General features: G+C 39.8%; 1 protein-coding gene across 1 annotated transcript; it reads left to right on the top strand.

Annotated features, from left to right (window-relative positions):
* Nucleotides 1-535: 535 nt before the first annotated feature.
* Nucleotides 536-7,401, top strand: LOC111221905 (25-hydroxyvitamin D-1 alpha hydroxylase, mitochondrial). The gene is made up of 9 exons (XM_022745499.1): nucleotides 536-763; nucleotides 2,497-2,687; nucleotides 3,211-3,401; nucleotides 4,909-5,109; nucleotides 5,754-5,917; nucleotides 6,001-6,167; nucleotides 6,257-6,338; nucleotides 6,626-6,823; nucleotides 7,288-7,401. Exons 1-9 carry the CDS (start codon nucleotides 536-538, stop codon nucleotides 7,399-7,401), a joined length of 1,536 nt encoding a protein of 511 aa, XP_022601220.1.
* The last annotated feature ends 4,477 nt before the right edge of the window (nucleotides 7,402-11,878 follow it).

Raw genomic sequence — 11,878 nt, 5'->3', positions numbered from 1 at the left:
ACTTAGAGTGACTGTTTCTGCTTGGTTTTGATCTGTCTTTTTAAGGTGGAACTAACCTCCAGCCCTCTTATCTCTGTCAAACAGACCTGGTTTCTCTCTTTTAAATACATTGGATCTATAATAACATTGGCCTTGAAGATCACAAGACAACATATGCACAAGTGCGTGATCGCTCTAAATATGTCAGTCTGCTGCACTATCAGAGAGCAAAGTGCTTCACAGAAGGAGAGATAAGCCTGAACAGTAACGGGGAAGTCATGTATTATTCATCCAGGACCTCCACGTGTGCTGTCTCTGGGATGGTCTGAGTTCAGCCCTCTGATTGGACACACCTTCTTCTCAGCTCACGCCTTCCCAGTCTCATCCGGGCGGGGCTTGCGCTGAATTTACACCCATGATTGGCCCAGAATAAGAAAATTTACAGCTTTATCTCCGCAGGTTCGCGGAGCAGGTCGCGCGTTATAAATAGAGGCTCCAGACGGGGAAACCAAAATGAGCCCCGACAACCAAGGGATCCGCGTCCGGCCACCGCTCCATGATCTTTGTGAGAAAGATGCTGCAGCAAGCTCTTAGAGTATCCGGCCGGAGCGCCTTCCCCCTGGTCAAGTGGATGGAGAGATGGGCCGAGGGCGCATCAGCGGGTCCGGAGGGCACCAAGCAGCAGGCGGTGAGGACGCTGGACTACATGCCCGGACCGTCGTTCGCCAGCTTTGCCTGGGACTTGTTCGCCAAACGGGGGCTGTCACGGCTGCACGAGTTACAGGTAGGATGATGAAGTTCAACATGGATCAAGTTAAAGAGAATATTTACAATGCCTGCATTTTTAATAGAACTGCGTACAGCTCCGGATGCATCATAGTGGACAGGTGAAGAAAAAATACTGATAGACAGGTGGTTCAATGGCATTATTAATAGATTTCTGAAAAAAACTTATTTGATTGATAGGTGGCTGTAGCGGTAAAGAATGAGCTGCATTTTTTTATTTGAATATTAGTGCTTAAAAAGTCCCTCCAGATATGTTTTAAGATATTTAGAAAAACTCTGCTTTGAGTAATAATTTGTGTGTTTTTTTCCACAAAGATCCTAAATTTACTAGATAAAACTTATTAATAAACACATCTAGGCTGCTCCTCCAACCCCAGTGAAAAATCTACAAATATGCAAATGTTCACTCACTAGACACAAAATGTCTCCTACTTCACTTAAAAAGTCCATGTGCACTGGAGGTTTCCCACTTGTGTAAGCTGCATACTGCACCATGATTGGCTTTCAAGCTAGATGAGATGTTACAAAGCGAGCCGGTACATACTCAGATGTAAGGTGAGCACAGCAGATGAATGGGAAAAAAAGCCTTCCAGTATAAAAGCAGTGAGCGAAGGGGGACTTTAATCTAAAAACCTCCTTTTCGAGAAGTAATTGGACGGTGTTGTTCTCTGTATCCACTGATTTATAATGTTTAAAATACAGACGGGTGACAAATGAAAAACCAACATAAAGTGTCTTAGTAAGGTGTTGGGCCATCAAATGTTGTACTGCCAGAACAGTGTAAATGCACCTTAACATTGATTCTACAAGTCTCTGAACTCTACTGGAGGGATGAACAACATTCTTCCCAGATAATCCCTCATTTGTTTTTTTTGATGGTGGTGGTGTGCACATCGGTTCAAAATCTCCCAGTTCAGTTGGGTTGAGATCTGGTGACTGCGAAAGCATTAACATATGATTCACATCATTTTCAAACTCATCAAACCACTCAGTGACCCCTCGTGCCCTGTGGATGGGGGTATTGTCAGCCTGGAAGAGACCACTCCCATCAGGATAGAAATGTTTCATCATAGGATAAAGGTGCTCACTCAGAGCAACTTTGTATTGATTTGCAGTGATCCTATCCTCTGAGCCGACAAGTGGGTCCAAAACATGCCAGCAAAATGCCCCCCGCAGCATAACAGAGCCCCTGGATCCCCTCACTGTAGGGGTCAAGCATCCAGGCCTGTACCATTCTCGACCACAACATCTGACCCTGCTTACTGACGTCTTTCCCATAGATCCAAATGCAGATGTCACTTAAGTGATTGTTCCTATTGAAACACTAGCCAGCTGAGCAGTCTTAGTGACTGAAGCTCCTGCCATCTATGTACCATGCAGTGCACCTGTGTGGGAGCATCTGCATTAGCTATGTTTCTCCACTCATTGTTTTTTCTTTGATTTTTCTATTACTGCTCATCCACTGTGCAGTAGGTCTGTAAAAAACTTAAGTAATTTACCCATCTTCTATCAACATGTCTGCCAAGTAAATATGATTTGGCTGATCAAACTGTGCCTAAGTTATTTATCCTCACTGAAAATTATCTAATCATTAGTAGTTTAGAAAAGCCTGCAGGCATCTTTATTTCGGCACTTGGCTTTGAACTAAAAGAGAGTGCAGTCAAAGATGATGCCAGTCATCTTTTAGCCTGCAGTGTTTTTACAAGGTCAAGCCTCTGTCTCATGTTCCAGCTGGAAGGAGTGCAGCGGTACGGCCCGATGTGGAAGGCCAGCTTCGGCCCCATCCTCACAGTTCACGTGGCTGATCCAGCGCTCATCGAGCAGGTACTGAGGCAGGAGGGCCAGCACCCAATGCGCTCTGACCTTTCCTCCTGGAAGGACTACAGGAAGCTCAGAGGACATCACTACGGACTCCTGACATCGTGAGTGTTGCATAACCACTTGCATGTATTCTGACTTTTGGCAACTTTTCTGTCCTGTCCCCTCTCAGAAACCCTAAATCACAAGACAATGTTAAACCAAATGTAACATGTGGTATGTGATGTAAATGAGATGAGTGACTACAACAAAGATGAGGCGCTCAGACATCGACCATCCTCTCCTCAACTTATTTGATTCACTTACATGAAACTATTTTGATCCAGGAAATCCAAAAATCATAACTAAAGAAGTAATTGCTTTAACTACAAACTAAGATTAAACAAAGTGTAATATTTAGAAGTTAGACTTTACAAAACTTGCAATTATTTCCTGTCTTACTGTGTATACTGAATGTATATATCAGGTGTCAAGTTTGTTTTTTTGCTGATTGTGAATGAAGTACAGTGGAGAAAACCCTTTCAAAGCAGCAGTTAGACGCTCCCTCTTGAAACCATAAAGTACTACAATTCAGCTGTATGCACAGATGCCTGTCAGTATTCAGCCTTACTCTGTGTGTGTTCCTAGTGAGGGGGAAGAGTGGCAGGCGGTCAGAAGTCTCCTGGGGAAGCACATGCTGCGGCCAAAGGCGGTGGAAGCCTATGACAAAACCCTGAACAGCGTGGTCAGTGACCTCATTGCCAAACTTCGCCTCAGCAGACGTCCTCAAGGCCTCGTCACTGATATCGCCAGCGAGTTCTATCGCTTCGGCCTTGAGGGTAAGTTTTCATGTAGTCTGATGCGTGGAAATGTCATGCATCACCACAGGGTGCACCACACCATGTAAACATTGGTAATTAGTGCCAGCCGCATGCAGAAAGCAATAACATGTGATATCACTGACATTTGAAACATACATGCCTGTCAAAGCCTGACATGCTATGATAATTTCAACATTCCACCTTAGAGCTGCAACAAGTAACCTTCATCTCACCTTCACAGTGGTGGAAAGTATTCAGATACTTTACATGAATAAAAGTTGTAATACTGCAAAATTAAAATACTCCATTACAGGTAAAGTAAAGTTATACTTAAATAAGAACACAGTAGTATTACTAGGAAAATATACTGAAAGCATCAAAAGTAAAAGTACTCATAAAGTAGAATGGCCAGAATGGAGTTTTATGTTATTATAAACATTATACTGTATTTATTGGGTAATTGTAATTGATATATTACTGTGTAAGCATCATTTAATGTTAAAACACTCATTTAAACTACTTTAGATACTTCTGAATAGTTTAACCTATAACTGCAATATATTTTATGAACAGATCATATGTTTTGTATGTTAAGTACCTACAGCTGTCAGATAAATGTAACAGTGTAAAAAGAACAATAAACCCTCTAAATGAAATTGGGCAGAAGTAGTAGTAGTAAAATTGAAATGCTCAGGTAAAGAACAAGCACCTTCAAACTGTACTTCAGTAAATGTACTTTGTTACTTTCCACCACTGCACCTTTCCTGAGTACATGGTTTTCCAAATGTGATTTAAGAGGCAGAACTTTCCACATATTTGCGATCAAGTTTCTCAGTTTGAGAAAGAAAGAAAATGGTCTGCGGATACACAGATCAGAATAAAAAAAAAATGAAACTTGCTCTCAGCCTCAAGGCACCTGAACAGTTAATCCTGCAGGAAAAGAGACCTACATTCATTCATTTTCCTCTCCCAGGTTTTCGCAGACTAAACACAGAGTCAATCCTGCGTGGTCGCACGCATATATCTCAAACATTTACTCTACCATCGCCAAAATGACTGTATTGTTGAATGGAAGCTGGGCCAAGAACTAGACTGTGACATATAGGAAGAAACTAAATGTTGCCAAAGGAAAACAACTGTCTAATTGCCTATCATTGTCACCAGTTAACCCTTCATAGTCTACTCTGAAAGATCCAAACAATTTAAACTTTCTGGCTTGTATTTACAACAAATGTATAAGTCAACAATTTAAAGAAATAAGTACATCAACCCATCAAAGATATTTTGCATGTTGGTTATTTTGATTCCACTTTTAAAGCTGCTAATATTCCATCCATGTTCTTCAACCCCCCCCCCCCCTCCCCTCCCTCCCCCTGCCCCTTCTTTGTTATATTGTTGTTTCTTAGTATTGCTTAATGTAACCATAGAGTTATTTCTGAGCTCTGTTATTATGATGGAGCAGCTGACAACAAACAAACAACAAACTCCTTATTTAATTTTTTTTCTTTCTTTTTTTTTCCAACAGGCATTTCCTCTGTGTTGTTTGAATCCAGAATTGGTTGCCTGGATCCGGTTGTTCCTGAAGAGACAGAGCGTTTCATCCAGTCAATCAACACCATGTTTGTGATGACGCTTCTTACAATGGCCATGCCAAGCTGGTTGCACCAGCTGTTCCCTAAACCCTGGAACATCTTCTGTCAGTGCTGGGACTACATGTTTGATTTTGGTAGGTTATTTCTCCCACTGCATCATTTGAATTCGGTATTAGGAAATGGCAGGACGATATATGCCTGCTTGTAAACAATACAAATACAAAACACAGAAGCCTCAGTTAATATTCAAACTAAAGATGCACCACACAAGTGAGCACCTCACTACAACATGCGACCAAAACAAACATGGGGATGGAACATAGTGCATGTCTTTCCACAATTCATGTAATTAAATTCCTTCCGTTCTGCTCAGTCCCCATTGGCTGTTGCTGGTTTCCACTTAGCACTGGGTTTGTCGGCCCACTCACTCTTACAGTACATTAAGACTTATCCAGATCTGAGACGTCAAAATTGAACATGTTTAAAATAATCACGCTGACCCACACTGGATCAGGAAGCAGGAGATTAAAGGCCTTAACCCTCACGCACTATGAGACCATCTGCACTGTAACAAATGTGAAGTCTTGATCTTGAACACCAGTCATGATGATCAAATTGTGGTTGTAATCAACCAAACAGTTGTGTTATTTTTCCTTGAATTTGGAAAACAGACCTTAAGTATAAGAGAAAACACACACTGTGCAGTATCCTTGAGTGAGGGAGTTTATTTCACATTTACCTTCATTGTCATAATGGCCCCTAATATCTGTGCCTGTAGCAAAAGCTTACATCGACCAGCGCTTGACAGCCGAAGCAGAGAAAGTTGCTCGTGGAGAGAAGGTGGAGGGTCGTTATCTCACCTACTTCCTGTCCAAGACAGGCCTGCCCATGAAGACTGTCTACAGCAACGTCACGGAGCTGCTTCTGGCAGGAGTCGACACGGTAAGTACGATCCTTCTGTCCTCTTCTTCACCGGATCCTGAACAACAGATTTTTCAAACTGATGTCTTACTCTCACATTTCAGATCTCCAGCACTATGTCCTGGTCCTTGTATGAGCTGTCCCGTCACCCTGAGGTGCAGGCCTCGCTCCGGGACGAGGTGTTGACTGTACTGGAGGGTCGAAGGATACCGGAGGCGGCAGATGTGGCTCGCATGCCTCTCCTGAAAGCCGCAGTCAAAGAAGTGCTTAGGTATAAACCAAGAGGTTGTTGTTATTTTCCTGCCAATCATCTTATTACTAATGTACAAGCTAATCATGCTTTCATTTTTCATTTTTCAGGTTGTACCCTGTTATTCCTGCAAATGCTAGAGTAATTACAGAGAAAGACATCCAGGTTGGAGGCTACCTCATCCCTAAAAATGTGAGTGTGTTGAGCAAATACAGTGAATTCAGAAAATATTCACACACCCTCACTTGTTTTGTTTTTTTTACATTTTTACATTTTTTGTCACAGCCTTATGCTAAAATCGTTTAAACTGATTTTTTCCCCCATCAATCTACACTCTATGCTAAAATATTAAAAAAGTGAAACGGTCTGAATACCTTCTGAATGCACTGGAAATGCACATTCATACCCTGTGATGTGTTATGTTAATTATTCATCTTTGCAATGCAACACATATCTGATGATAAAATCTCTCCATCCAGACTCTGATCACCCTGTGCCACTTTGCAACATCACGGGATCCAGCAGTGTTTCCAAATCCAGATGAATTCCAGCCTCATCGATGGTTGAACAAGGACAACACTCATCACCCATACGCCTCTGTACCGTTTGGGGTGGGAAAACGCAGCTGCATAGGTCGTCGTATTGCTGAGCTGGAGCTCTATCTTGCTCTTGCAAGGGTGAGTTGACTTTGACTGAATTTAGTAGCTTTTTAAAATAGGAGGAGCCAAACCTGGGTTTAATCCAGACTGAGTCTCTAGTTTTAATGAAATAAACAAAAAGGTAGTAAATCCAGATCGATTTACTGTACATTACAGTCACAATGCATATATTCAGAACAGCTTTGAACTGTTTTCATGTCATTCAAAAATGTTTAAACATATATTTTTTTCATAAACTGCTGTATTACCAGCACATTAGTTTGCTGCACCTTTTCTTGGAATAATGTGAGAAACTAAAAGAAGGAATTTTAAGTCACTGTGCAAATGCAGCTCCTAATGATTTAACTTGATTATTTAATCAAGGTATTTCAATTAAGAGTCACTCACCAACACTTATCACATGATGACCACTTTATTTTATTTTTTTTTAAATTTTAGTCACCCTGTAGTAAATCTGTTTCCTCCGTTTCTGATCTCATTAGATCCTAATAGAGTTTGATGTGAAGCCAGATCCAGAAGGGGTTTCCGTGAAGCCTATGACACGGACGCTTCTAGTTCCTGAAAATGTCATTAGCCTCCAGTTTATCGAACGGTGACCTACTCTCCTGAGCTGATCAGTTACATGAACATGAACGTGAGTCTCTCAGCAGTGGTTTCTGGAGCACTAGCAGGCGGAGTTATAACAGGAACCGTGAGCCTGCTGCACACAGTGGATCATGTCAGAGTGGACGTTCAACCTTCGACACATCAAAGGTCAAAGCCCTCCGTACCTGTAACCTCGTTTGTAGAGGCTGACATGTGGAGAAGGACAAATGAACGAAGGATGAGGAGTGGCGGCTCATCACTGAGGTTTTCCACTGGGCGCGGTGTAACTCCATATTTAATACTGTGTTTGTTTGTTTTTTTTAAATAAAAATCACCATTAAGCACTTATTTGCACAGAGGCCACGAGCAAGCCATTGATCTCTAACACATTTCAACAGACTTTTAATTTTATCCGTAAAATGAGTAAGACCATTTTCCATATCATGGAATATGTATGCCAGTATTTGAAGCTGATATTTCTCTGGATCTGGTAACCCCTTCCTAAATCTGATTATAAACTGTGATCTTGTGCACTCTTAAATACACACAGTACACCAGTATCAGCAATTTCCTGTGTGTCCTGATTATGCAAACATTTCATTTCCTGTAAATGTCATTACAATGTATTGAGAGGCACGTTACATTTTTCTCTGAGTCTGAGACATACAGTGTGCTGTAATTATTCAAGAGTATTAGCAGAGTCCCAGACTGGCACATGGAGATACTTTCTAATACCTCCAGCTCTTATTTAGCTACTGTGACAGAGTTGTGTAGATATGATGTTCAATATATTGATCAAACTGTATTTTATAAGGTGCTTATGGTAAAAAGCTTTTAGTGACTGGTTTCCTATTAAAAAAATGGCAGCTGTTGAAATTATTCCTGTATAGGAATATACCACTGAAATCTGAAAAGTATAGGCCATTCTGCACTCAGGCTTTGTAAATCTGACTGTATTGTCTTTAAAATGTACAGATATGCAACAATTTATCAGTGTAGCACAATGCAATTTTTTCTGTCTTTAATTTGTTTTATTTTACATCTAAACTTATGAGTGATATACCGCCATTTTGTAAACTTGGTAAGTTTCTGTATTTATTTTAATTTAACACATTTTGAAACAATGTCTGTAACTGTCAATAAAAGGTTTCAAGTTGCACCTGTGCCTATTTGTTGATTTTATTTAGGCTAATTAATGAGAATCCAGTTTATATCCATAAAATCACTTGTTTCTTTTGTGTTAACACGATGCCTACCCAAGCATTTAAATCTCCTTTAACACCATCAGCTGCATCAGATTAGGTCTAACCCATCAAACACTTTGTAATAGTCATTAGTTTGATGCCAGTGAACAACCACAGGGCACGTAGGCAGTAATTTCTAGAAAACACATTGCTGAGTAACAAAGATCCTGTGTGACATGTGGACTGAGTGTGAGCTGTGGCGCAGCAGCTGTGGGTCAATAATTTGGACAAAAATCACTTCACTGCCTTGTTTATTACAGTACATCTACCTGTCCTTTAGACGGTGAAGAATTATATTTAACATTAAACTGAAGATCCACCTCAAAACATAAGTCATGCTATTTAACACTAGAAATTAATTCAAAATGTGACATCAGATCTGTAAATGTATTTCTTGTAGCATTCACCTGTATGTATATTAGTTCTGTGCACTGCACTTACTAGAAATTTGACATGGAAGTACTAAAGACTGTATTAGATCAGTATTTGACTATGAAGTAATGCATCATGGGAGAAACGCCACTAAGGTTGAGAGAAATGCTGTTTTTGTTACGCTATACTGGGTAAACATGCACAGGCATTGGAAGAACTATACAGCTACACTGGGAAAGTTTTAGTTTCCTGTTGGGAAAAGGAAAAAGAAGCACTGAGCTGTGGTTGGAAGAATAACTGTAAGTGTAACAGTACCATTTCCTGATGTGCCCCCATGGTCCTTTATGATTCTGAAGGTTATGGTTGGTATGGTTGGTGATGATGAGGTGGTTCTTGGATTACTGAAAACTTGATTTCAGTTGATTTTAAATCAGTTCATTCTAATTATTTATTTATTTATACAAATTTATATGTTAATACATTTTATGGGGTGCAAGTACTAGTAATTGTGGCCCCATGTACTACTACTAGTAGTAGTAGCCTGCTATTGGGCACAGAAGGAAGGAAGTCATGATATCATGACAATATCATTGTGCTAAATGCCACTCTATTTTTTTAAAAGAGAGAGATTTTTGATGTGAAGCCAGTATCCAGAAGGGGTTCGCGTGAAGCCTATGACGGACGTTCTAGTTCCCTGAAAATGTCCATTAGCCCCCAGTTTATCGAAACGTGGACTACTCTCTGAGCTGATCAGTTACAATGAACATGAACGTGAGTCTCTCAGCAGTGGTTCTGGAGCACTAGCAGGCGGAGTATAACATGTGAAAACCGTGAGCTGCTGCACACAGTGGATCAATGTCAGAGTGGAACGTTCAACTCTCGTACACATTCAAAGCGTCAAAGCCCTTCCGTACGCTGTAACTCGTTTGTAGGAGGCTGACATGTGGAGAAAGGACAAATGAACGGAAGGATGAGAGAGTGGCGGCTCATCACTGAGGTTTTCCACTTGGGCGCGGTGTAACTCCATTATTTAATACTTGTGTTTGTTTGTTTTTTTTAAAAATAAAAATCACGCATTAAGCACTTATTTTGCACAGAGGCCACGACAGCCAATTTGATCTCTCAACACATATTCAAGCAGACTTTTAATTTTTATCCGTTAAATGAGTAAGACCATTTCCATATCATGGAATAGTATGCCAGTATTTTGAAGCTGATAATTTCATCTGGATCTGGTTAACCCCTTCCTAAATTGGATTATAAATTGATCTTGTGCAACTTCTTAAATACAGCACAGTACACGCAGTTTATCAGCAATTTCCTGTGCTGTCCTGAATTATGCAAGCATTTGCATTTCCTGCTAAATGTCATTACAATGTATTGAGAGCAGCAGTTAACATTTTTCTCTGAGTCTGAGACATACAGTGTGGCTGTAATTATTCAATGAGTATTAGCAGAGTCCCAAGACTGGCACATGGAGATACTTCTATATACCTCCAAGTCCTTATATTAGCTACTGTGACAGGAGTTGTGTAGATAATGACTGTTCATATATGATCAAACTGTATTTTATTAAGTGCTTATGGTAAAAAGCTTTTAGTGATCTGGTTTTCCTATAAAAATGGCAGCTTTTGAAATTATTCCTGTATAGGAATTACCACTGAAAATCTGAAAAGTATAGGCCATTCTGGCACTCAGGCTTTGTAAATCTGACTGTATTGTCTTTAAAATGTACAGATATGCAACAATTTATCAGTGTAGGCACAATGCAATTTTTTCTGTCTTTTAATTTGTTTTATTTTACATCTAAAACTTATGAGTGATATATCGCCCATTTTGTAAACTTGGTAAGTTTCTGTATTTATTTTAATTTACACATTTTGAAACAATGTCTGTAACTGTCAATAAAAGGTTTCAAGTTGCAACCTGTGCCTATTTGTTGATTTTATTTAGGCTAATTAATGAGAATCCAGTTTATATCCATAAAATCACTTGTTTCTTTTTGTGTTAACACGATGCCTACCCAAGCATTTAAATCTCCTTTAACACCATCAGCTGCATCAGATTAGGTCTAACCCATCAAACACTTTGTAATAGTCATTAGTTTGATGCCAGTGAACAACACAGGGCACGTAGGCAGTAATTTCTAGAAAACACATTGCTGAGTAACAAAGATCCTGTGTGACATGTGGACTGAGTGTGAGCTGTGGCGCAGCAGCTGTGGGTCAATAATTTGGACAAAAATCATTCACTGCCTTGTTTATTACAGTACATCTACCTGTCCTTTAGACGGTGGAAGAATTATATTTAACATTAAACTGAAGATCCACCTCAAAACATAAGTCATTGCTATTTAACACTAGAAATTAATTCAAAATGTGACATCAGATCTGTAAATGTATTTCTTGTGCATTCACCTGTATGTATATTAGTTCTGTGCACTGCACTTACTAGAAATTTGACATGGAAGTACTAAAGACTGTATTAGATCAGTATTTGATATGAAGTAATGCATCATGGGAGAAACGCCACTAAGGTTGAGAGAAATGCTGTTTTTGTTACGCTATACTGGGTAAACATGCACAGGCATTGGAAGAACTATACAGCTACACTGGGAAAGTTTTAGTTTCCTGTTGGGAAAAGGAAAAAGAAGCACTGAGCTGTGGTTGGAAGAAAATACTGTAAGTGTAACAGTACCATTTCCTGATGTGCCCCCATGGTCCTTTATGATTCTGAAGGTTATGGTTGGTATGGTTTGGTGATGATGAGGTGGTTCTTGGATTACTGGAAAACTTGATTTCAGTTGATTTTAATATCGTTTCATTCTATTATTTATTTATTATCACAAATTTATTATGTTATACATTTTATG

This window comes from Seriola dumerili, unplaced genomic scaffold, assembly GCF_002260705.1.
Source record: "Seriola dumerili isolate Sdu_G_001 unplaced genomic scaffold, Sdu_1.0 BDQW01000088.1, whole genome shotgun sequence".
NCBI lineage: Eukaryota > Metazoa > Chordata > Actinopteri > Carangiformes > Carangidae > Seriola > Seriola dumerili.
Note: the sequence above shows the minus strand (reverse complement) of the source record. Positions and strands in the feature narration are given on the sequence as shown.